We start from the raw sequence: 27,684 nt of genomic DNA, 5'->3' as shown, positions 1-27,684 counted from the left end.
ATTCTAGATTAATGGGGGCTATAAAGCACTGAGCGCTGGAAGAAATTTATTGATAAATATATTAGAGGGCCGGTAAATCAGAGGATATATCACGTTATTGTTAATAGAAAACATCTACAGGTTTAACAATTAATCAAGTTAATGACCAGACAAGCAACAAAATGAAACTACCAGTAAGTAATTCAGAATACTCATTTTTTTAAAAATGATTAGACAAGAAAGAGAGAGGCCTCTATTATTGTATACACTAAATGAAAGGTTCACAAAAGCAAATCTTCTGAATAATTGAATCCAATTTTGTTTACTGTAACAAAAGAAACCTATTACATTGGTGTCCCTTTAACAGATTACTCTATTTATTTCCTAATTATGCGTTTCCTGTTCTGTTGTGATTATGTTGACCTTTTTACAATAACTAAATGGTGGAGAGTACTTTGGTTTTATGAACATATTATTTGGCCATTTGTACTATTGTTATTTTGTTATGCAGCACCCAGAAACCCCAATCAGGGTCAAGGTCTCTCTTTACAAACACAGAGGAAGAATGGTGGTTGCTTTAAACTTTTGTATACATATCCAGATGGGATGGACATGTAATACATCAATATATTCGATGCCTAAATAGCAGAATGTTTGAACATATTTCACATAAACTGTAATTTGTCAGCAATTCAATTAGGAAAAATCTATATAATAATCAGAGTTGGCGAAATAGCATGAAAACATTTTCATTCAAATTTCATTCTTACCCATTTTGTGCTCACCTTTCATGAACATTAGAGCCACATTTACTGGCACAAATGCTCCTGGACAGTTAATTTTAAGCTTGGATGCTCAAGTATTCACAACAGAAATGGTATATTTTGTATGATGGGACACTGACTATTAACATAGCAGTTGCACAATGATTTCATAGTCCCTCACCAAACTCAAATTATAGGCATTTAAATGGGCCAGACAAGTTTCTGACTGTATCATTCTCAGCTAGGGCTAGAGCTGGTTGAAATTTTTTCATTGAAACTCTTTTGATAAAAAATGGGTTTGTATTTTTTCCACAAAAAAATTAAAACCAAATTTTTTTCAGTAAAAATCTTTAAATTTTGGTAAGAATTTTCATTTTCAGAAAAAAATTTCCATTTTTGTTTTTGAAAACCATTTTTTTTTAACCAAAAATAGTAATTTTCATTTTGGTTTCAGTTTTTCATCAGAAAACTGAAAAATATTCAGAGGAAAATTAAAAAAAAAAAGAAATTTTTGAAATTTCCCACAAAAAAAATATTTGGCATTTTTCAACTGGCTCTAACTAGGACAATGCACACAAGTACATTTGCGTGACTATGATGAGAGAAAAATGTAATTAAATTAAAATTTTGATTTTTTTCTAGGAATCTGCCCATGGAAAAGGTCTATGGGGACCAAAGTTAAAGGTTTAACATTTTCTAAAACTCCCTAATCCTGTTTATCTGCTATGTCTCCTTTAGGGATTCAACATGCTAGTTCCGTCTTCAAATTTTTCCCAGGATAATAAAGTATGCCCAGCTAGTCAGATAGCAGAAACAATACCATGCAATATTGGGACCAATCACAACTAGCCAGAACAACTGAAATTTAGAATATCAAGTATCAAATACAGCATACCGTCATCATGATCCCTACAATAAAAACCAAACTCCACAAAAAATCCAGAGCATATTCAAATAAAATAGCCTTGAAGAAAATGTGATCTATTTATGAATATTCCTCAAGCACAAAGAAAGGCAAAATTAGCTGAGTTCATTATTCATAGTTAAATTATTAGCTTAGCTCTAACAGTATTCTAAATGTGTGTGCCTGTCCTCCTTTAATAATATACATATGCATCACTGCCCTCTAATAGATAAGATACCAGACCTCGACAGGAGGGCATGACTATATTGCCCTCTAGTGACGGCAGCCCACACAAAATAAACTAGATTACCACTGCTGCTACTAATAATACTACATGCTCTAGTGAATACTTCCAGCTACTGCTGACACCTCTAAAGGCTGTGTGATCATGCCACTCTCTGGTGCTTGCAGCATTCATAGGACATAAGTCATAAATCTACTACACACACTGGTGAATGTTTCACTAGTTATCACTAGCCTAATGACAAGTTATATATCAATCACTTAGCAGGTTCAACTCCACTTCTGTAGCTGCTTTCTGCTGATGTTATTCCATTGAGATCAATCATTAATGTTAATAATTACTCTGATACATCCAGCGGGACTGCATGTGTTTCAGAGATATGAGAGCACTCAGTAAGCTCACAAGTGACTTATATCCTGGGGAAATTTTTCAAGCATATCAGACTAAAACAATCCATTTAACTTTCACATTTTTTAATTCTTTCCACACTACTAATTACCAGAACTACTGGTGTTTAAATAAGAGCTTCCTCCTTCACAGTCCATCTCCTGCTATTTGATCCTGAAGTAAAGTCACAATGCTGAATCTGTAACATCTCAATCATTTCTGCAGAAAAAGAATGCAACATTAAAAAACTAAGACTCTGACTTCAGTGCAGGATCAAACAAGAAGATGGAAGAAAGAGCTGTTCAAAAAAATATCTGCAATAACAACAAACTGAACACAATAACATTACTGCCAAAGGGCCCAATCCGGTGAGGTGCTAAGTGCATCTGAGCCTGAGGCACTGAGTCTCAACTCTTAGTATTGGGAGCAGAGGGTACTCAGCACTTTGCAGGATCAGGCCTTAAATGATCTAGTATATGCATATTATTTTTTCTCCCAGAAGAGATTAAATGGCCTTTGTGTTCTTGATGTTACATCATCATGTTTGTTATTTCAACCCTATCCATACGATGTACACATTCGCCCTTCATTTTAATAATTCCAAAGCATGCTAATTTTAGAGATATTCCATCTAACTTCATGGAGAGAGAAATCTCCCATGAAAATGGAATGGAATGTTTACCTTAACAACAAGTCACCTTTATCAGTAAGCTGGACAACTGGTTCATAATGTTATTTATACTGAGTCCTCAGCTCAAAAAACAAGAGGACCTGTGAGAACAATATTAACCAGCCAGTATTCAGCCATTCACATTTAAATTACACAAATACTTTAGCCATTATTAAATGAAGAAGTGACCCTTCTTACTGGCATGATAATCTTAAAATCTTGAACTCCATAATTAGAGGGTCAAATTCTCCTCTCACTTAACTGACCTTGAAAGTCAATAGATTTACATTGGTGTAAAACCAGAGTGAGAAGAAAATCACTCTCTATATTTATTAAGGAGAAACTGGCAAGATTGACTGCTCATAATTTAACATGCCCTAAAAACACCTTTCCTTTTTTAAAACTGTCTCTTGCTTCTATAAAATGTAGCAATTCCCAAACCAATTGCTTCAACACAGATTATATTTTCCTGGTTGGATGATTCATTAATAACAAATATAGGGCCCCTTTACTGTGCCTGCATGGCTCAGTTCTTGTGAGCTGGTGGAGTTTAAAAAAATATAAGCCTCTTATACACTAAAGAATTTGGAGAGCAAGTTTTTTGCATATTTCAGTATCCTGGCTACTTAGAAGAGCAAAGGTCACAGGAGAAAAAGTAAAGGTGAGGTCAGGTGTGCCCAAAAACCAAAGCCCAATTGGAAAGTCTAGAATTTGTAAGCCCTAGAATTTGACAGTGCCCCTTTAAGATGTCATTAAAACACACAATACAAAAACAACCTTATGAATGCTTTAGTACCTGCCAGTGCCAACATCCCACACTGCAACTGTGTGGTCAAAGGAGCCAGTGATGATCCTATCTCCTGTGGTATTAAATGACAATGCAATAATTTCTGCTGCGTGTCCCTAAGAGAATATTAATAAAAAGGTACTTCAGAATATAAATGATACATTTAGGTCCAATACCTAATTTGTACAGTAGGAATACAAAATCACAGAAGTGATTGTTTCCATTAGGCCATATAGTCCACCTCCTTGACAATGTAGTGAATTTTCTTGTTTCTTGTCTAGTCTTGCATAACTGACTATTCCACAGTATAATCTCACTGCCCATATTACAATAACATTTAATATCATATGCCACTTCAGTACTAGCAAATAGAACACTGGGAACAATCCTGCAATGACAGGGTAATGAATTAGAATTGTGATCTAATAGGTCTTTTTCATATCAAATTTCTATGGAACAGTAGTTATTCACCATTAAATGAGAGGATGCTTTCATTACAATAAACTAAGGGCCAAATTGTCACTTCTCCTTGTGTGTGTGCATGAGAGAAAAGGCATATGGAGCCTCTTGCTGATAGGCCAAGGACAACTGCAGTCTCTACTGCTCCCTCTCTGTGTTCCCCCACCCTGAGGCATGCTTCAGAGGCAGAGAAGGGTGAAGAGGAGAATGTCCCTTGTCTACTCCATAGGCCAGGAACACCGAAAGAGGCAGCCTGCACGCTGCCCCTTACTTAGTCTTTGTGAAAGGGATGAGGATGTGACTTTAAACATTTAGGCAGAAATATTTAAACAGTGGAATCCTAGCAAGCCAAATACAGAGAATAGAAATCGCACTCTTGATGCACTTGGTGACTTAACTGAATTCTCTACATACATCATGCAGAAGATGAATGATGCAGCTATTATAGCTATAATCCTAGGCATTAACACTTTTGAAGTTACTTTATACTATAGTACTTTATATTAGCTCTCAGAGTTGCACAGGAATTACAGTTCAATACTTATAATGATAAACTATGTTAATGAGAGCAGCAATATTTTCTGGCCTAGGACAATAGTGACATTGAATTGGGAAAGTCTGACATTTGATTAAACTGTTTTTTATGATTTTAATAAAATAGTATAGCTTTCTTACTCCCTTTATGTTTTCTTAATCAATTATTTAACTACAGTCACTAAGTGACTCAGCTAGTAATAGAAATTCTTTGCCTGCAAATACAGAAATGGATGATTAAGAAGTCTATTTATACCCCCATCTAATTCAATTAGAAACTAAAAAAGCACCAAACACCTTCAGAACAATAAAGAATGCAAACATACAGTTAACATAACCACTTCCTCTCCATTCTGGATATCCCATAGTTTGGCTGTCGTATCCATACTTCCAGTTGCTATCAGAGTGCTTTGAAGATTAAATGATAAACAAACCTGTAACACAAACATTGGGAAAACAATAAACTTCCTATGAATTTTTTGAAAACTAACTGGGGTCAGGATCTGTATTTGAAAACACAGCAATAGTACAATTTAACAGTTTGTGACCTACAAATACAGTCATGGCACTTGAATAATGTTACAGCTGCAGTGCCTTCTAGACATTTCGTTAGAGAAGCAACAAATCCTTACCACACAAGCTTTGGAGGACAGCTTATTGGACTGAACTAACTAGTTGCTTTAAAAATGATTGTGTGTGTTAAAAAAGGCTTATTGGAACATATGCCAACCCTATATTCAAACAGCTTTTTTTACATACAGCCTCATTTTTTTACAGGTATATATTTGAGCAAAAATGCAACAAAGTCCCCAACTCAGTCCTCACACTAATGACTGATGTAGCCAGCTTCCAGTCCTCAGTAACTATATGATATGGTTGTTCTTCTAATGAGGAACACAAATGTCTTTGGAAAAAGGAAAACATTTGCTGGGAACTTAGTTGCATTTTCAATTATGATATTCCATTTTTCATTATTGAACAAATCTACATAGCATAGACATGTGGCAGCAGTTCATGTGTAATAAACATCTACTCTTTTAGAAATTATTGAAGGTTATGGGCCTGAAGTTGAGAAACAGCATCTGATATTGCAGGTATAATTCTTATCAATTATTTGCAGGTACAGTTCATAGCACTTTGGGCCTGATCCAACTACTACTGAAGTCAGTGGAAACTGATCAAGCCCTAAGACATCTAATTACCTGATTTGTAGGCACAAAGACAGAGACAGAGTTGAGACACTTTTAAAAATCAGATCGTTCATGTTAAGAGAAATCATTTCAAAACACTCAGAGAACAAACAAATCACTTCAAGACATACCAATGCTACTGTACACTGATGCAAAGCAGCAACTTCTCAGGCCCAGTTTTCACTTTTGCAACTTACAAATTAAACTGCTGCACCTACAATGCACACATAGTTTCTATACTTTTTTACTCTATTGAATGACAAATCAAAAGGCAATTTTTATAGAAAAATATAATCTGAGTGTTTCAGTGTGGTATTCTAGTACATATAATTTTACAAGCCAAACATAAGAATCAAAAAGAAAAATCATGCTCCAGAAAAACAAGGGTATTGTTTCAAAAATGTAAACAAATTATGGGAGAAATCATAACTGAAATTTTCTAACATGCAATCAATTAAAAATATCAAATTTTAAATAGTCAAAAATAATGCTTAACATTTGGCAAAAGAGGGAAACTGTAACCAATTAGAGATAAAAATAAATTATTTGAATTATATTCTGCTAATTGAATACCAAGTGTTTTGTTCTATTCCTTGACGGCATGCCTTTTTGTACATGCTCAAATAGTTTGATCAATATGGGTCAGTGCAGGAAAAAAGTAGCCTCTGTTGTTGCTAGTTCATGGAGGCTCTACAGACCTCCCAGAGTACACAGCTATACCTGGAGGTTACACTGAATTCAAAGGCATAAGAAATGCTCTCCAATGGGAGGCATAACAGACATCAAGCAGTGCATTCATGATATGTGATACTTCAGTTCACTGGAATAATGGGACAAAAGGGGCAAACATTCATTCAGGCAGGAATGATGTTAAAGGGCCATGTAGAACAAAGAGAGAATAGGTCCTTAGGCCAGGCAGGACCTGATCTGTCTCTCCACTAGGAGAGTGATATAGCTAGAGTCATGGGAGAGAGGGAGTGAAGAGCAACAGGACCAGAACAGACAACAGCAGAATGCAAGAGAAGATGGAAAAAATGTACCGATAATGAATGGTATAGAGAATGTGGATCAGAAACTTCTGTTCTCCCTGTCTCATAAAGAAGAGGACATTCAATGAAACTGAAAATTCAAAACTGATATAAAGAGGTACTTTCACACAATTCATAATCAGACTGTGACACTCATTGCCACAGATTGTTGTTGAAGCCAAGAATTTAGCAAGATTCAAAAAGCAATGGGACATTTACTTGGATATCGAGAATATCCCCCAAAATTATAGTAGTAAATATATTTTAAACAAGAGTTTTAGGTTGGCTTTAGCCAACCTTTACATAATAGGGGTTAAGAGGAGATTCCCCAGGGGGCCAGATTATCCCATAACTACCTATCGCTGGGTTTCATGCATCTTCCTCTTAAGCATCTGGCACTGGCCACTGCTGGAGATAGGATATTGAACTAGATAAACCATAAACCTGATCCAGCATGGTAATTCCTATGTTTCTAAGAGATGGGTGCGTCTTTGCTTTAGCTCTCTATGCTGCAAGCTGTCCCATAAGTCCCCAGCATACATAAGTAGAGTCTCTTAGGATCCAATTCTCCCATGCAGCCAGTGCCTCAAGACACCCACAACTTGCATAGAGAGAAAGGCTACATACACACTGTGTTGAATAGGGAGAAAGTTAACATTATTAATTACAAAGATCTAGATGCAGGTTTTTAAAACAGTAGAGTTTTAGCATCATGGGAGTTTGAATACAAGAGCAGAAGCTCTCCCACCCCACCCTAGTAAAGACACACCATTATGAGACAATCTTGATTATACCAAGGTCCTAGATGACACTGAGAACTTTTGGATAATCAAGCAATTTTTTTCAGTGTAATTAACAAACATCAGAGGAAACGACCCTCTTATAAAGTAGTAGTGGTTTGACTTATTAAGTTCTGGAAAATCGAGATTGTACTGGATATGAAAATACAATTGGATGCAAAGGTTTAATATTGTAATGCAGATACTCACTATTTCTGCTGTGTGTCCCCTGAAGGTATGATAACATTTTCCTGTTTCTGCACTCCATAATTTGCAGGTTTTATCAAAAGATCCAGTGGCAATCTTGTCACTAAGTGGAAAAATAGTCACTTTTATTTAGAAAAAAAGAAGAAAAAATTCAAAGGCAGTAGAAGGAGAAACTGAAGAATTCACAAAAATACATGATCCTTGATATACCAAAGCAGTATATTTTTCATATCATCTCATGAACAAGCCTAGAGATTAGCAATATATTTTATGACTAAATTTGTGGCAGGCACTGTAGAGATTTGCATTCCTTGGGTCAGTTGTACAACACTCTACAAAGTCATTCTGTCCCATTTCCACACCAGGCGTCAGACCAAAATCAATGTGAGAGGGAGGACATGATGTAGTAGCTGTGTTAGCGTAAATTCCCTCAATGCACGCAGATGCATTCTGCCAGATTATTTGATCTTGCAACACACCTTTTAGAAACTGAAGTTTTACTAAGGGAAAAACAAACAATTTGCTGGTGCGCCATTCTTTCTTTGCAGCCTATTTAATTTTCAAATTAAAAAGACAGAGCCAGATTCCCTAGTACATTGGGGCAGGTTTGTGCCTGTCCACCAATGCAAAGCTGTCAAAGCTGACCACTCTAATTTACACCACAGACTAGACTATCTGATGAACATCCAAACAGACTTATTAAAAGTCACAAAATGTGTGCAGCCTTACAAAGTTGTTTCATATACATTGGCATTGCACCTCAGTAACAACCACTGATCTCTTAGATCAGTGTTTCCCAAACTTGGGACGCCGCTTGTGTAGGGAAAGCCCCTGGCGGGCCGGGCCGGTTTGTTTACCTGCTGCATCCGCAGGTCCGGCTGATCGCGGCTCCCACTGGCCGCGGTTCGCTGCTCCAGGCCAATGGGGGCTGCGGGAAGCGGCGGCCAGTACGTCCCTCGGCCCGCGCCGCTTCCCGCAGCCCCCATTGGCCTGGAGCAGCGAACCGCGGCCAGTAGGAGCCGCAATCGGCTGGACCTGCGGACGCGGCAGGTAAACAAACCGGCCCGGCCCGCCAGGGGCTTTCCCTACACAAGCGGCGTCCCAAGTTTGGGAAACGCTGTCTTAGATGACTGGTATAGTAGGTATGTGTGTACACAGCATCTCCCTCTGGCTTTCCTGGGACTCATCCCATACCCAATTTGTATTTAAACCTAACAGAGTGGAAGACCAATAGCATGGAACTCCCCATATAAGTCTGTTTCTTTGATAAACCACTCAAAGTTACATTAAGTATCTAATTATCCTCCCACTGAAGGCAAAGGGAGTATTGTCATTGACCTCTATGGGTATGTCTACACTGCAATTAAAAACCTGCAGCTGGCCGTGCTAGCTAACTCAGGCTTGCAGGGGTCAGGCTAAGGGGCTGTTTTACCGCAGTGTAGATTTTTGGGCTCAGGTTGCAGCCCGAGCTCTGGGATCCTCCCACCATGCAGGATCCTAGCCCTGGCTCCAGCCCTAGTGTCTACACCACAATTAAATAGCCCTTAGCTTGAGCTCCTTAGAACTGGCCAGCTGCAGGTTTTTAATTGCAGTGTAGACATATCTTATGAGATCAGGAATCTCTTCTCCTGAGTAAAATATTTTAGATGTCTGTTCAACCTTCTTTTTCCACTTGCAATTATACAACCATTCATTTTGCCCAAATGAAGTTACTCACCACAAATAATTGTTAAAATAGTCTCATAATGAATCCTATTAGGTGCTCACATACCACAGTGATGGACGTAGTATAGAAACCTAATGATTGGTGTTAAACTAGTTATTTTTCTTTGGAAATAGATTTCTAGCTCAGCTCTAGCTCAAGGTCATCAGCAGGTTCGTTTTCTCTTATAATATGAAAAAATATCTGCCATCTACCACTTCTTGATTATCTGGTTTTGTGCTATCTGGAATCCAGTCACTGATTACTCTTTACAAAGATTAGCATCAGACTTTGGTCCATATAGATAATATCAAATAACCCTACACTTTGTGGTTTTAAGTAAGAAATCACAATACTGCTAGGTGCTCAGTAGGCTCAACTCTCATTCAGATCAATGCAAACTGATAATAAGTAATAGAAATAGTAATAATAGTGCTCAGCACATTAAGAATGGGCCCTTAACATATATATAGATATAGATATATACACAGATCTTTAATATGTACTTTTAACTGTAAATATATTTGATGATGGAAATAAGAATTTCTTTCTACCTTCTTCTGTAGAGTGTGGACAAAAGCATAACAGAGAAGAGAATTTACTTTTTGAAGCACAAAACTCTCTCATAAAGAAGGCGGCTCTTGACTAATGTAAACCTCTGAAACCTCTGTACATGACATCATATTCTCTTTACACTACAGCTGCTAGCTCTGATCTAACCCAGACAACGACTGTAGAAAATAAAAGATATGCAGATTCACATTGGACACTGATATAGCAGCACCCTCAAGATCTCCTATCAATTACTCACCAGTTCTGACCAGTTTCTAAGTCAGACCCTTGATAATAATGTATGTGTAGTACTAAATGGATTAACCCACTTAAAAAGGTGGTTATGCTGGAAAAGCTGATCATTCTAACTAAAGCAACACAAGCTGTCATTACTCTATTTTATTTTAAAGTTTATAGGATAACTATATTTGCAACATAGCAATGTTGGCAATTAGAAGGTGTCTCAAAGACTCTGAAAACCTGTTTACCCATAGGGATTATTGAAAGCTATTGCATAGACCACATTTCTGTGTCCCTCCAATGTACGTAGCTCCTCTCCTGATGCTGTGTCCCATATTTTGCATGTTCTGTCGTAGCTTCCAGTGATAAAGCTAAAATGAAGAAAGATAAATGAGTTACAGAAGAGTAGAAACTTTCTCAGGGCCTGGGTCCACAACCTAGTGAAGTCAAGGGGAGTCTTTCCATTGATTTCAGTGGACTTTGCATCAGGCCCTAAATGCTTTTCCCGCGTTCCATGGCATCCATGAGACTATTGATCATGGCAAAGATTCTAAATCAAGCAATTTCCAAAATTTTACTAAATATTATATTTTTAAAAAGATAACATTACCAGTGCTCAATGCATTCTCTGCTACTAAAAAGCTAAGCTTTCCTTTAGAAGAGATTACAGAGAAAAAATAGTTACAGCCTAATAAACTAACAATTAAGTCAATTACAACTGAACTTCACTTACAGTGAAAGTCCCAAAGTGCTTAAATGTATTTCAATGGACTTGCACTCCACTTATATTGAAGCCTCACCCCACTTTCAGTACATTCACTTTACTATAATGTGTGTTTCTTTCTGCTAATCCTGCTGGAATACAGCAGCTATCACCAACATATGTGAGAGGGGAGAGTGCCACCAATTGAATCACACCACCATTTTTTGCAGCCCCCTGGGTTTTTCCTTAGAAGTCTGAAATCCACGTACGTGAAATGCTTACATCTGCTTAGATACAATCATAACACAAAAGGATTTTGTTTGCAGGATAGATATGAGCACTGAAATTCACTATTTAATTTCCACATTAAAAAAAATTTTCCATTAGTAATTATGCATTTTGAATTTAAAAATGAAAACTTACCAGGAACCAGATTTGTTAAATGCTACATTGGTCAGTGGCAATATATGTGCCCTAAGCACCTGAAATACAGGAAAATTAAGATTTGGTGCATTTTCAAATAAAATAAAATTACTAGGAGTTTTTGAATTAGCCTAATATCTACTCTTCTCAATATTTTCTTCCCATTTTAGTCATGCTAGCTGAGCAGTTATGACAGTAATACATTAACCCCCAGCCAGAAGAAAGCATGTGTGAGCAATTACCACTGTAGAATTCATGCAGAAAATTTCTGTCTTCACTAGGAATTGAAATGGTGCAGCTACGCTACTGATTGACTGGCCACAAATGGCTGTGATTGAAGCAGATCCTCAGTGTTCATAAGGCCTGAATGAGCTGTCCTCTCTCTGTATTTCATTGAGTGCTGCCTTCTCTGAGAACAGAGAAGGAACCCTAAGAGTTTCAGGAGGGGTGGGAGAAATAAATGGCCCTTATGGACCATGAGTGAGGGCTTCCTTGAAAGGTGCTCCAACAACTGTTCTTTGGTGTTTGCTGTTAAGTCATATACTACAAACCACTGCATTCACTTGCAAGAAATAATTTTAACTTTTACATTGTGAGATGCTTTCAACAAGTGTAAGACATTGTTTTAAAAAAATGGGGAGAGAGAGGCAATGCCAGAGTTCCACACCCAAAGGTTCACCACAATAAAAGTCTTATCACTGCTGATTTGAAATACACTGGTGGAATCTCTAAAAAGCAGATGTCAGAATGGAGAAACTCATCAGGATGAAATTCAGAGAGGAGATTTCAAATATAACCACTGCCTGGATCATTTAGATTGTGGAACCAACTCTTTTCAAACACACCGTGTAAGATCTTTTGGTCAGAGACGATTTGTCTTTATTCTTTCTATAAACTGTCAGACATACCTATGGCACTATATGCAAAGATTTATTAAATAAGTAATAATTATTAATAGGGCCCTATCAAATTCACGGTCCATTTTGATCAATTTCACGGTCATAGGATTTTTAAAATCTTGAATTTCATTATTTCAGCTCTTTAATTCTGAAATTTCACAGTGTAGTACTTGTACGGGTCCTGACCCAATAAGGAGTTGTGGGGGGGGTCGCAAGGTTATTGTATGGGAGGTTGCGGTACTGCTACCGTTACTTCTGCACCGCTACTGGCGGTAGTGCTGCCTTCAGACCTGAGCAGCTGGAGAGCAGCGGCTGCTGGCTGGGAGCCCAGCTCTGAAGGCAGAGCCACTGCCAGCAGCAGCACAGAAGTAAGGAAGGCATGGTATGGTATTGCCACCCTTACTTCTGCGCTGCTGCCTGCAGAGCTGGGCCCTTAGTCAGCAGCCACCACTCTCTGGTCACCCAGCACTGAAGGCAGCACAGAAGTAAGGGTGGCAATACCGCAATCCCCCTAAAATAACCTTGTGACTCCCCCCACACAACTCCCTTTTGGGTCAGGACCCCCAATTTGAGAAAGGCTGGTCTCCCCCATGAAATCTGTATAGTATATAGTAAAAGGACACAAAAAGACCAGATTTCACGTTCCATGATGCATTTTTCATGGCCGTGAATTTGGTAGGGCCCTAATTATTAATAATGCCAAATTAAAATCAATCTGCCACTATATTTAAGAATAAATTAAGTTACATTGCCAACAACTTTCTGCATTTCTCTGGCTATTCTTATACATGACTTACCTTTCAATAAAACTTTTATCCTTTACAAGCCAGCTTCTGCTTGATCCTATTATATAGTGCCAACATAACTAGGGCCCTACCAAATTCACGGCCATGAAAAACTCATCATGGACTATGAAATCTGGCCTCCCCCCATGAAATTAGGTCTTTTGGGTGCTTTACCCTATACTATACAGATTTCGCAGGGGAGACCAGCGTTTCTCAAATTGGGGGTCCTGACCCAAAAGGAAGTTGCAGGGGAGTCAGAAGGTTATTTTAGGGGGGTCGCAGTATTACCACCCTTACTTCTGTGCTGCCATCACATCTGGATGGCTGAAAAGCAGTGGCTGTTAGTCAGGTGCCCAGCTCTGAAGGTAGTGATCTGCCAGCAGCAGCACAGAAGTAAGGGTGGCAATACTATACCATCCACCCTTACTTCTATGCTGCTGCCTTCAGAGCTGGGTGATCGGAGAGTGGCAGCTGTTGACTGAGGTTCCAGCTCTTTAGGCAGCAGCATAGAAGTAAGGGTGGATGGTATGGCATTGCCACCCTCACTTCTGCCTTCAGAGCTGGGCTCCCGGCCAGCAGCCGCCACTCTCCAGCTGCCCAGAAGTAAGGGTGGCAGTACCGCAACCCCCTCTTCCCCCCCCACCACCACCACCACAATAACTTTGCAACCCCCAACTCCTTTGTGGGCCAGGACCCCTAAAATTACAACACCATGAAATTCAGATTTAAATAGCTGAAATCATGAAATTTATTATTTTTAAAATCTTATGACCATGAAATTGACCAAAATGGACCATGAATTAGGTAGGGTCTACACATAACCTTACTTGTGAAAACCACACCATTTGTTGACATTGAAATGAAGGGATGTCACAAATGAGCAATTAGAATGTCACTGCAGGACCAAGGAGGAGAAATGCGTAATAAGCAATGCTACTTAATCTCTGGCATATAGGCAGAGCCTCCAGCTTCCTGCTGTTATCTCTGGCTTCCTATGATTCTGTCTAACTCCTCTGTCTATCTCAATAGCCAGCCATAGGTTTCTTTGTTTTTTAATAGCTTTTCCTCACAGTTGCCTCTAGTCTTTTTCTCTGCTGGTTATCGGATTCCCTCTCACCCCTTCCATGGCATAGACACTTGCAGGGAATGAATGGGCCATCTGAAGAAGGGAGAGCCCCCAAGAGAAGCAATATAGAAAAGAAGATTAGGGAACAGGATAAGGAAATTGTGGGCAGAGCATTGACTGCAAACAGCTAAGGAGGGAAAATGGAGAGGCAGAGATAAAGAGGGGCAAAAATGAAAACAGTGTAAGACGGGGCAGAATATTGTCACAGAGCAGAGAAGACGGGGGCTCAGAGATCTTAGAGGAGGAACTGACAGAAATGGAGGAGAAATAGTTCTGGAACTGCTCAAGGGGGGAGAGAGAGGCTACTTACAAGTTAGAGAGATTTTGCCCTTCAGGGAAAGTAGAGAGAGCTGTCACTACAGTTGCTGCAGTGGAAATGGGCCATAAAGATGTGGGAAATTAGAATATTTTTTTTTTTCAAACACCCGCAAGTATATAAATATATGCACATTAGCATAAATAATTATGGAAATATATGGAGATTTGATCTCAAGCTTTCTTAAGGCCCCATGCAGGCAGCACTGGTAGTGAGAAATAAACTCCTTGTGAGAGCATAAATGTATCTGACAATTAGCAACTGAGAGAGAGGATGTTAGATAGATTTATGTTCAAGTTCAGATCCTAACATTTTTTCAAGTATCAAAGCCCTTTTTTGTTAAAAGCCCAGAGACGTAACTGTTCCATCTGCAGAACCTATCTGAAGTCAATGAGAGTTGCCTGTGCAAAATGCCAAATCCTAAGGTGATATCAGGGAATGTGTGTATCAGTACTGTAATATAGGCTACAGCAGTCCATGAGATAAATCTCCAGAACAGTGCAGCATGCCACGGCCATAGAACAATCTCAAATGCCTATCCAGCTGCTAAAGTAGCATGCTACTCTGCTGGTTGTCTAACACAAAGTCATGATCACAATTATAGGAAATAGCAAAGAAGACAGAGATGGGAAATCAGCCAATGCTGATCAGATTTGCCTGTCTCTTGTATTGCTAAATAAGGGAAATCAACCACTATCTGTCCCCAGCAAAGACCAAATTCATTCTTTCTGTGGGGTGTCAGGGGACAAGAGCAGGGGGGGTTGGATGGGTTGGGGATTCTGAGGGGGGCAGTCAGGGGGCGGGAAGTGGGAGGGAGTGGATAGGGGGCAGGGAGCAGGTTGTTTGGGGAGGCACAGCCTTCCCTACCCAGCCCTCCATACAGTTGCGCAACCCCGATGTGGCCTCGGGCCAAAAAGTTTGCCGACCCCTGCTCTAGTATATGACTGACCAACATCTTTTTGTAGTTGCACAGTGCCATCTGCTGATATGATGAAGATACAACTATAGCTTATTGCAGATGAAAAAATGTAACATTTGGGAAGTAAATTCTATTACTGACTCTCATTGACAACAAAGTACAGCTAAATCAGTCCTCTTCTTGTGACTTGTGGAAAACATTGGGTTATTTAAAGCAAATTTACCGAGGTGCTGTATGTAGCAAAAGCACAAAAACATTGTTCTAACCTTTTCTATTTAAAAGGTGACAAGTTATTCAATACCAAAAAAAAATCAAAATAATAAACTACTAATTCCAAATACTCAGAAAAAAGACCAAGTGGAGGTGAGGAACATGAGAGACGTAGAAACTAAATTTCTACAGAAGACCTATGCCTTAGCAACCACAATTCTTGTACCTCAAAATAGACCTGGCTGAAAGAGCAGCTTAAGAACTGTTTACTCTCCAGCCTTAGGATTTCTGCAAAGATAACATTTTCACTAGTGCTGGGAGATACTGGTATTATTTAAAACTAATTATTAATGGGAAAGTTAACAGGATAATCACAATTTTGAGATCATTTCTAAGAACTCACAGCAGGCAAGACAGATCCAGATTCAGTTCCGTTTGCGCCGCCAGAGCAGTGCAAACGTTGTGGAGAATTCTGTAGGGCTAAATTCTGTTCTCAATTGTCCAGTTATACCTGGTCTACACTTAAAGCTTAAGATGACATAGCTACAGCACTCAGGGATGTGAAAAGTCCACACCTCTGAGTACCATACCTACACCAGTCAAACCCCTGGCATTAATACAGCCAGACCGACAGAAGAATGTTTCCGTCAGATAGCTGCCACTCATTTGGAGAGGTGGAATCACTACAGTGACAGAAAAGCCCCTTCCATTACTGTAGTCTACACCTACACCACAGGCTTACAGCAGCATAGGTACAGGGCCATAGCTATGCTGCTGTAGAGGCTGCAGAGTAGACATGGCCTCAAGCTAATGTTGATGCACAGCTATTCTGGATTTACAACAGTGTAACTGCGATCAGAAAAGACCCAGAAATTATTTTCAACATGCCTCGTACCTTAAAAAGGTAGAACTTGTGGTCCTCTTGTTGCCCAAGCTTCTCTTGTAACCTTAGTATTAAATGTATGACCTGCTCTTTGCGCGAAGCTGTGATGAGAGGTTCTGCTTTTCGGATTTCTTCTACTAAGGCGCCTACATCTGTGCTAGAGTGGATGGAAAAAACATGATCATCCACTGGCAAACAGTTATGGTAAACACATTATTTACTTACAGAGAGTGAGAAAATAAGCAGTCAGATGCGACACTGCTATTTTATTCTGAATAAGTTTAAGCAAAGCCAAAATATAAATACTTTTAAATATGTTTTACTGGTTTCTAATATATTTTTTATCTTTCAGAAAAAAAATTACATTTGACTTTTTAAAACTGTAGTTTTGCAGAGACCCTTCACTTTTCAAAGGATTCCACAGAGGGTGTAATACAGCTAATACCCAAATGACACTTTCAACCTTTAACACTAATTTAGTCTTAAATCGAAGCTAGAACCTCTTGATAGGTAAAAAGCCCAACAAACAGCAACAATATTGTTATGAACAGGATTAAACCTTGTTATGGGCTGAGTTAAATCCTCATTTGAAACTGATGGATATGAGTGTGCCCTTCATTTAAGATAGCTGTAAGAGACAGCTAAAGGGCTACACCTAAAACAAAGCATATGAAGCCTGACCAGAAACTAGCACTATGTGGGTGCGGGGTTCCACTGGGTATTGTTTTAGTGTTTGTGGGTGGGTGTGGAAGAGACTAGCTGGGGTGCAACAAGAAACTGAGAGATTCAGAGGAAGAGAGAGCAGTGGCAGATTAGCCACTGAGCCAATGGAGCCCATGCCCAGGGGCCCCGGCCAATTGGAGCGCCAGGTGGGCGGAGCGGGGCAAGACCCCACGCCCCAACCCCATTTCCTCAGCAGAAGCACAAGAGGGGTTCAAGGGGGCAGGGGGCTGCAGGCAGAAGTGGTAGGGAGGGACTTGCTCTGGCCCAGGGCCCCACAAAACTGTAATCCATCTCTGAGAGCAAGAAATGCCAAGCAGCAGTCTCTAAGCACATTGAGGCCCTGGGAGACGCCTGGAGAGATTCCGGTTTGGTGGTGGTGGCTGAAAGAAGCTTGGGCCTGTATGCTAAGAAACTATTCCTTTAGGGTTTGATTCCTCCTGTGTTCGGAGAAGGACTTTGTACATTCTTTGTAAATAAACAAGATTGCACCAAAGAAAATACCAGACTCCATCATCAATTTCTTCTCTCATCTGGAATAACCTACAAGGCCCCAAACTTTGACTAGTCACTCAGGTCAAAAAGGGGCAACAAAATGAACAAAAAATTAAAGTTCACAAACAGAAATCATGTTTATAAAATCTAACTATTTTTACATGTTTTCACAAATCTAAGGCCTAATTCTGCAGCTCTTACTGCTGTAAGTAATCCAAATGTCCATGGGTAGTCTTACTGGGTAGGCTTAACGTTCTGTTGGTGTATTTGGTGTATAAACCATCAGGTTCTACAGGAGATTTTGCAGCTGGGTTTCTCTAGACTACTGTCCATTCAATGTGTATGCTGATGTTGGCTCAGATGAGACAACTATATCTTCCTGTAAGCAATGGGACTTGTTGGATTTTATCCAGAGTATTGAGAAAAGCTCCCAGACGTTCAGTCATCTGCTCAGCCTTATCTTTGAGTTTGGAGTGAAAATTATGAATGTGCAGGCTACCCTACCCATCAATTCACGTATTTCGATTGAGACACTATTCTACCAATATCAGCACTGGTCATGTCTTATTTCTTTGTGGACTAAATCTAATTAATCTTGTGGATTTTGGTGTCCTCCTTACTCGTGCTGGGGCATATCTGACTTCTCTCTCTGCACCACTTCCAGACAGAGTCAGCTGATTTCAGTTAGTTCACTGACAGCTACCATCAGCAATGTAATATGGCCCTTGGCTCTCATAATATATTAGTTCTTGTGCCTGGCAGCCACCAGATTTAACAATGATCTGAGGCACCTGAAACAGGTGGGAGAGGAAATGGCTGAAATCAGCATGAAGTCTGATTATCTTCTCTATAGGACTCAATGGCACACAGAGGTGCTAGCACTCAACCATAGATTGCACAAATCACCTGAAGGTCAGTGGGCAAAACTACCAACCAGAACGGTGAATAGCCCCTCGTACATGGGTTTGTGGAGCACCTTTCTACCTCCTCACAATCACATCCAGTAGAACTCTCTCAGTTAGTACGACGTCTAATGCAGACTGATACCTTGCCAGACTATTATGTTCCTTCAATTGATCACTGTGGTGAATGTGTCACATTCGTCACAGAAGAGACAGATCTTCAGGCTGGTGTCTTCCACCCTTTTGAGAACCAGAGCTGCAGCTCCTGATGATCTGTCTACCCATAGTTAGGTTCCATTTGGCCTCTGATAAGGATATCCATGTCCCCTGTGTTACCCAAGAGCCCCCCATCTTCACTCTAAACTTGGCTGTGAAACAGACTTCCTTTGTAGTCATAGCAATGGCCCTATTTTCAGAGATGCTGAGCACTGACAGCTCCTACTGACCTCTGTGGGAGTTGCGGGTGCTCAGCACTTCTGAAAATCAGGCCATACATCTTTCTTCCATAGGACCTACTGCCACTGGCTAAACTCCTATTAACTTCAACAGGAGCAGGCACTCAGTTTACCCATCTAGATAAATGGGGATTATTAATAGTATTTTACTTACCTATCTCACAGTATTGTTGTGAGGATTAATTAATTAGTGAGACTGAATCTGAACTCATTTATACCAGTGTAATTCAAATGTCTTCAGTACAGCTGATTTCAAGCAGTGTAACTGAGAGCAGAATCAGGCCCATTGATGAGAAACATTCTGAAGATAAAAGGTGCTACTGTACAGAAGTGCTAAATGTTATTAATTACAACATTACAATTTGTGCCACCTGAAAATTCTGCATTTTTGCTGGTTAGTAACCACAGTTTGTGGACGTGCCTTGATGTGACAGGTCTGTAAACAAAAGCAGTTCCCACCTCCACCTCCTGACACTGCACCAAGAATTGCAACAGCAGAATGATCAGTCAGAATGTAGGATTTCTTAATGCCCTCAAATAATTAGAAATATTAAGAGAACAAAAGTTAACCCATAAGATAAAAAGTTTGTCCCAAATCACGTTTACAACAACTGAACAGAGTTGTACATAACCTACTATTAAGTTGTCCTGTAAAATAAGGTATACTTCTGCTGTCTAAAATAATATAATACTTACCCAGGACTGAGATCAAGTAAATCTATGGATTTGGTCTTCAATTCACCACCTTGAACATATTCCAAAATAATGCCTTTGAAGAAACAATAAACAATTCTAAATTAGAAGTTCATCATGGCAGCTGGCTTTTTTTTGGGGGGGTGCATACTATTTGACATTTACATTGGTATAACCACATTGACTTCAATAGAGATACTCCTGATTTACATCATTCTTATCAAAATCAGAATCAGGATGACATCATTTCTTTGGGATTGGCAGAGTGCATGAGTGAATCTGCTATGTTAACTTCTCTATTTGCAAAAGTCTACATGCAGAACTGCATATAAAATTGCATACCCAGGTTTGGGTAGACTCTGGCACTTTTAAAAGATGTATTTTGAACTTTAGAATTAAGATATTTGGCTACATCACTTCCTGTTTAAAGAAGATATTTAGAGCATTCTGCTGCTGTCTGGCATTCAGCAGGAAGGACTATTCTAGATGAATTTTTATCTACTTGGGCATTTTGCCAGGTTTGCGAGCAAATGTTTAATTTGGCAGAAGGATTTATCCTTTCCTGACATTCTGAGCCTCCTCGCTTATCTCTATTTTTCATTTTTAACTATTTATCAGAGAAAGTTGATCCCAGAAAAAGAGAAGAAAGAAAGTTCCTAAACAGACTGACACCAAACTTTATTCTATTATCAAATTCCTGGCAAGATTGTTTCCTATAGTAAACCGCATATTACCTCAATGCTTCTGTCATGACTACATTTGATAAGACACACAAAAATTTGTAATTATTGAATTTCCTACAATAGGTTTACATTTACTTTGCAGCCATTTCCCTGGGGGCTGGTTCTTCTTTCACATCAGTTTGACACAGGTGTAACTCCACTGGGCTCAGTGGTATAAACCCCAGTTAATACTGGTATATTTACACCAGAATTAACAGGGGGTTGTATTTAGTCTACAACATCCCTTTAGTTATGTTATGACTCAAAACCTCCTGCAGCTAAGGTAATAAATCTCTTCAGGATTGTTATGCAGTCATTGGAAATATTTAGGGAAGGGGGAAAACATGTCCCCAACCGCACATTATGTAAATTTGCAGTAATACAAATATTTTTAATTGCAAAAGCAAAAAACCAACAGCACTGAGAAGATTTTCCCCTTCAGACATTTTGCAATAGATGATCAGACAGCAAAGCTGCTGAGAGTCAGGGTACACAGGACAGGCTAAGCTCTTAGGAGCAGGGACCATCTTTTGTTCCGTATGTACAGTGGGGTCCTTGTCCATGACTAAGGGTCCCACTGCTACAGCAATACAAATAATACATAACAGTCCCATGAACAGGCACAGAAATGATTGCTCAGGAGATTTAGATAAAAGGCAGAGGGAATAGCTAAACCATCTTCATAGCAGGAGAGATGATAAGTACAAAGGTTTCTGTGAAGGCAGCCTGGAGCCGGACAGCCCTGCCACAGTCCTGTGCTCCTCCTCTGCTACCCATTCATTCCTGACTCCTTCTCCCATCTGCTATCTCCTCCTCCCATCCCAAAAACACTGAGCCCTTCCTCTGTTCCCACCGACCCACCCCCCGTCAGCTCCTCTCTACCCTTCCCTCCGCCATCCTGGGGCTGTTTCCCCCAATCACCCCTCTCTGCCCTCCCCCCGCCACCCTGCGGCTCTTCTCCCCAGTCACCCCTCTCTGCCCTTCCCCCGCCACCCTGCGGCTCTTCCCCCTAGTCACCCCTCTCTGCCCTCCTCCCGCGGCTCTTCCCCCCAGTCACCCCTCTCTGCCCTTCCCCCGCCACCCTGTGGCTCTTCCCCCCAGTCACCCTTCTCTGCCCTTCCCCCGCCACCCTGCGGCTCTTCCCCCCAGTCACCCCTCTCTGCCCTTCCCCCGCCACTCTGAGGCTCTTCCCCCCAGTCACCCCTCTCTGCCCTTCCCCCACCACGCTGCGGCTCTTCCCCCCAGTCACCCTTCTCTGCCCTCCCCCCGCGGCTCTTCCCTCCAGTTACCCTTCTCTGCCCTCCCCCCGCCACCCTGCGGCTCTTCCCCCCAGTCACCCTTCTCTGCCCTCCCCCCGCCACCCTGCGGCTCTTCCACCCAATCACCCCTCTCTGCCCTCCCCCCCATCCTGGGGCTCTTCCCCCCAGTCACCCTTCTCTGCCCTCCCCCCGCCACCCTGCGGCTCTTCCCCCAATCACCCCTCTCTGCCCTCCCCCCGCCACCCTGCGGCTCTTCCCCCCAATCACCCCTCTCTGCCCTCCCCCCCATTCTGGGGCTCTTCCCCCCAGTCACCCCTTTCTGCCCTCCCCCCCCCTTTCCTGGGGCTTTTCCCCCCAGTCACCCCTCTCTGCGCTGCCCTCCCCCCCCCCATCCTGGGGCTTTTCCCCCCAGTCACCCCTCTCTGCCCCCCCCCCATCCTGGGGCTTTTCCCCCCAGTCACCCCTCTCTGCCCTTCCCCCCAGTCACCCCTCTCTGCCCCCCGCCCCGTTCCGCACCCGGCGGGTAATATCGCAGCAGGAGCCGCTTCAGCTTCATCTTCTTCCCACAGGCCGAAGCCCAAGCGCCGGCTTCGTTACCATAGAAACCAGCCAAACAGACTCGTCCCAGTGCGCAGGCGCGGCTGGAAAGGCGGGGCGAGGCGGGGGAGCGCTTTGGGGACCGGACTAGAGCGGCACCTCCCGGCCCCGATCCGCGCCAGGGGACGTTAACATGCGGTTGTGCCTGGGACGCTGGGCTCCGCGCGGGGCACGCACACATCCGGGAGGGGAGGGGCAGAGCCCGGGGAGCAACGAGCTGGGGGTCCGCGGGCCGCGCCTCTGCCCCACAGGCGTGTCGGGGGCGGGGATCCAGCCCCAGCCGCCCTTACGGTGCTTACGCCCTCGGGCGGCACTGGGCCCGGCCTCCACGGTGGGGAATTTCCTGCTCCCCATCAGCTCCCAGGCCGAGCCCGGAGTTGTCCTGCAGCGAGAGGAGCCCCATCGCACCGCGCCACCCCCCGGCGGAGCCGCCCAGCGCAGCACGGGGAGCGCACACGGGCCCCAGCGTGCGCCAGCTTAGCCCGTGAGCCCCAGCGCTACATCCACGGACTCCCCGCAGCTTTTCCTTGTAGGACACAGACGGTACCAAAGTGCAGCCCCGCCCCCAGCAGTCCCCAAAGCTATGGCTAGTGTCGTGTTAATACACCGGGGGGTTAGTTAGACCTTTAAGGGCATTTTCTGTTCAGCTTTTAGTCTCTGTCTTTCTGCACCAAGACATTTGGGCACAGAAAATACTAAGGGCAATAAAGGCCTGCTAAATTAAAAGCTCAGACAGGATGCCTTGTCCAGGTACGAAAGTTACCGGGAAGTCTGGTTGTAGAGGATCCCTCTCTTTCTTTGTGCTTAATGCAAAAAAAAAAAAAAAATAGGAAAGCATATTAAGGGTAAGAAAAACAAAAAAGAGCATAATAGAAATTAGTGTGCCAGTTTTTGTCATCTTTCACCCCCCCCACACACCTAACTGACTTCAGTGATGTCACTGGGTAACCAAGGATAAGATTGGGTCCTATATGTTTATACCATTTCTTCAAGGGTGAAAACGTATGTAAAACTAATTTAAGGACAGAAGAGGATAACAGTGCAGAAAATATAGATGAACTGGTCATAATTTAAAAGGGATGCAGGACATTGTATTCAATAATTTCCCAGTTTTATTTTGTAGTTGGCAATGTAACAAAGTAAACCTGCACAGAAAAGAGAAAATTACAGTTGCTTAAACCAGATACTTTAGATAAGAACATAACATAACAACGGCTCTGTACTGGGTCACCCCAAAGGTTCATCTAGCCCAGTATCCTGTCTTCCGACAGTGGCCAGTGTGAGGTGCCCCAGAGGGAATGAACAGAGCAGGTAATCATCAAGTGATCCATCCCGTCGCCCATTCCCAGCTTCTGGCAAACAGAGGCTAGGGACACCATCCCTGTCCATCCTGGCTAATAGCCACTGATGGACCTATCCTCCATGAACTTATCCAGGTTTTTTTTGAACCCTGTTATAGGCTTGTCCTTCACAGCATCCTCTGGCAAGGAGTTCCACAGGTTGACACTGTGTTGTGTGAAAAAATACTTCCCTTTGTTTTTTAAATCTGCTGCCTATTAATTTCATTTGGTATCCCCTAGTTCTTGTGTTATGAGAGAGAGTAAATAACATTGCCATATTAACAGGTTTCAGAGTAGCAGCCGTGTTAGTCTGTATCCGCAAAAATAACAGGAGTACTTGTGGCACCTTAGAGACTAACAAATTTATTAGAGCATAATAATAAATGCTCTAATGCATCCGAAGAAGTGGGTTGTAGCCCACGAAAGCTTATGCTCTAATAAATTTGTTAGTCTCTAAGGTGCCACAAGTACTCCTGTTATTATTGCCATATTACTTTCTCCACACCACTCATGACTTTATAAACCTCTATTATATCCCCCCTTAGTCGTCTCTTTTCCAAGCTGAAAAATCACAGTTTTATTAATCTCTCCTCATATAGCAGCTGTTCCATACCCCTAATCATGATGAGTCCAGAGTGAGTGATACTTACACTACTTCATCACCAGGTTGAAGGGACAACGATGAATTTAAAAGAAAGAGAAATCGGAACTTAGGCTCACACCAGAACTGGGGCCCAGTCCTCACAGCTCATTCACTCACACAAGCATTGATTAAAGACAATTGGACTGTTCCGATAGTGGCTGCTGGATTGGGTCCTGATGGTGAAGAATTAGATACTTTTATCACTTTTCAGTTGCTCTGCGTTCTAAAGAGGCAGGAGCACCAATCTAATACATATTTAAAAGCTACTTGGAAACCAAGAAGCTACTAAATGCCTAAAGAAAATGCCAGTAATTTAAGAAACTAAGTAAAGCTCAAAAGTCAAAACCCTGGTCAGAGACAGAAGAGGAAGGCTTTAAAATATATAGTACGAACAGAGGTAATCAACAAGGAGTCATGAAAGGATGATGATTCATGGTAAATATGGTAAAAGTGTTATGCAGAAATAACTCAGAGCATCAACAGGGGGAAGCAGTGGACATGTTTTGCTTTAAAAAAAATCTCATAGCAGATGAAAGGCCAATCTAATATGTCAACATAAGTATAGTATAGGTCAGAGTTCAATAACCCATGAATTTTTCAAAACATCCTTACAGCTCCCTGCAGTTTATCCTTTTAAGACAGTCCTTTGTCTGTATGAAAGTTAGGAAATATGGTACAATAGCAAATTCCAGATTTACTTGAGTGCCTGGGGTTTCTTTACTTTTTGTTTGGATTTGTTTGCTTGTTTTTAATTTTTTCCATTGTCTTATTTGTATTTAGAAAGTCATTTATTGTGGGGTGGATAAGAAGATAATTTCAATAAAAACAATAATTTTAGATTTATCGGAAGCAGAGTCTCCTTCCAATTAACTCTTGCCACATAACTGTATAGAATGAACTTTCTTTGAACAGCCTCTATGTCCCCTAGGTTCTCAACAGCCCTTTCAGTTGCATTCTATCCAAGTTTGCATTTTTACATTTAAACGTTTTTGCTATCCTTTCAATAGAAATGTTGGTTCAATATTAAGTATAAACAACAGTTTCCCAGATTAACTCCTCCCATTCTGCTCTCCCCAACACACCCACTTATATATCCTTATTGATACCTCCCATATTTGTTAACACTGAGGGCCTGATTCTTCTCTTCCAATGGTGTAAGTCAGGAGTATTTGGAACTCCATTGAAATCACATAATGCAAACATCTCGGACCTTTTTTGAATCATTCTCATTCTGTTGTCACCTCATTACTGTGTTATTCTTGAGAAATATGCTTGTTTCAAGATGCTGTGTGTCATATGTCTATGCAAAAGTTAGCAGGGGATTCAGTGCCATTGGTATTACAATCTAAAGTTTTAGGATTGAGGGAGATTAGCTAGATGGAATAGTTGATTTGTTGCATCAGGGGCTAGATTGGCCTGAGAAAAACAAAACAAAACATTAGTAACTAGAAGAATCCTAACTAACCAGGAACATCTTCACTGCTACTCCACAGGCTGGAACTTCCCAGCACACAGCTCAGCTAACTGAAGTTCGTGTTGGGGACAGTATTGTATGCATATAGCATTACAAAAATGCAGCCACCTGTGGGGTGGAGGCAGGGGTGAAAGTAACATTCAACGCTTACTGGTACGGGGACTGGCTCTGGGGCCCCAGAAGAGGTGGGGCCTCAGGCAGCCCATCTGTGTTGCCTGGCCCGCGCCACCCAGGGCTTCAGTGGCGATTTAAAGGGCCCGGGACTCTGGCCACTGCTACTGCAGCAGCGGCAGCCGGAACCCCAGGCCCTTTTAAATCGCTGGCCCCAGGGTAACTGCTTTCCCCGGGGCAGGGGGGCAAAAGGGACAACAATGTTAAAGCGCTGCCATGGCAGCGCTTTAAGCAGGGTCCTTTGCCATGGCAGCGCTTTAAGGACCCTGCTTAAAGCACTGCCACGGCAGCCCTTAAATGTCAGCTGTGTACAGGCTGGGAGCGGCAACCACTTTTTACCGATACGCCATACCAGCCCGTACCGCCTTACTTTCACCCCTGGGTGGAGGGAAATAGCCAACTAATGCACAATATTATGAGGAGAAATATTAGCTAGAAACACTTGGCAAACTCAGTGCCATGGGGTTTTTAGTGTCTGCAGAGAGCAGAGGTTCTCAAACTGGGGGTTGGGACCCCTCAGGGGGTCACAAGGTTATTACATGGGGGGGGGGTCGCGAGCTGTCAGCCTCCACCCCAAACCCCGCTTTGCCTCCAGCATTTATAATGGTGTTAAATATATTAAAAAATATATATATTAATTTATAAAGGGGGGGTCACACTCAGAGGCTTGCTGTGTGAAAGGGGTCACCAGTACAAAAGTTTGAGAACCACTGGCAGAGAGCCTCTTGGTATATAAAGCCAGTTTCAAAAGACCCACATACATTGCTCGGAATTTAAAATACCTACACTGGAAGTAAGTTTGCACTGCTGAGACAACCTTGAACTAGTTTTAATCTATGGATGAAGTGATCAGCTGTTATGCAGAGAGATCAAAAGTATTGACATTATCAGCATGCAAGATTAACTTCTTGTGCACGGCTTTTGCATTTTAGCCTGTGTTAGCAGTGCTTCAGGAAAGGCAAAAAGCTTGATAAGCCTTGTCACCTGTCAGTATTTAAAAACCTTTGAAAGGCTTAATAAACACACCTAGAGCACTTGGACCCAACTGAATTTGACTGTATGAGGGGGAAATAATGCAACTACAATGAGCAATATCCCCCTGAGGCCCCATACCTCTTTAACTCTCTACCAGTTCAGTTCACATTACAAAAAATCTCTCTGTACTTAAGCCAAAGTGTCACTCTAAGAAGAAAGTGTTTCTTACTCAAACCTAACTTTGCTTGCACAGAAGGGTGGTTTTTAGGCTTCCTGATTTAAAGTTGTATCATGACCCACTTGCTCTCAAGTAGGTCACTCTGTGGTATTCTGTACTAAATCATGAAATCCCTAGGGTAAATTAAGCAAGGGGAAGATTTTTAAAAGCCACTTCCTATTTCTGCTGTGTTAGTCATGGGTGTAATGAGCTTTTTCCAGGGGTGAGGGGGGTGTTAGTAGCCATACTGGAAGAACATGATGGGCCATCCCCTTCCTTCTTTATCTGTATGTTGTCCCCTCCCATATGAATTCAGAAAGATTGCATAATG

At 41.6% G+C, this 27,684-nt stretch overlaps 1 protein-coding gene across 1 annotated transcript in view; it reads right to left on the bottom strand.

The window, feature by feature from the left end:
• DAW1 (dynein assembly factor with WD repeats 1) overlaps window positions 1–22,714 on the bottom strand; it is a 31,711-nt gene extending 8,997 nt beyond the window's left edge. The window contains exons 1-8 of the mRNA XM_065411132.1: window positions 22,453–22,714; window positions 19,959–20,031; window positions 16,703–16,847; window positions 11,553–11,611; window positions 10,675–10,797; window positions 7,936–8,035; window positions 5,055–5,162; window positions 3,745–3,851 (exon numbers count right to left, since the gene is read on the bottom strand). Coding sequence (XP_065267204.1) covers window positions 3,745–3,851; window positions 5,055–5,162; window positions 7,936–8,035; window positions 10,675–10,797; window positions 11,553–11,611; window positions 16,703–16,847; window positions 19,959–20,031; window positions 22,453–22,714 — 977 coding nt within the window. The remainder of the gene's footprint in view (window positions 1–3,744; window positions 3,852–5,054; window positions 5,163–7,935; window positions 8,036–10,674; window positions 10,798–11,552; window positions 11,612–16,702; window positions 16,848–19,958; window positions 20,032–22,452) is intronic.
• Between the last annotated feature and the right edge of the window lie 4,970 nt (window positions 22,715–27,684).

The sequence above is a fragment of the Emys orbicularis genome, chromosome 9, assembly GCF_028017835.1.
Source record: "Emys orbicularis isolate rEmyOrb1 chromosome 9, rEmyOrb1.hap1, whole genome shotgun sequence".
In the NCBI taxonomy this organism is placed as follows: Eukaryota; Metazoa; Chordata; order Testudines; family Emydidae; genus Emys; species Emys orbicularis.
This window is presented reverse-complemented; position numbering and strand designations above follow the sequence as displayed.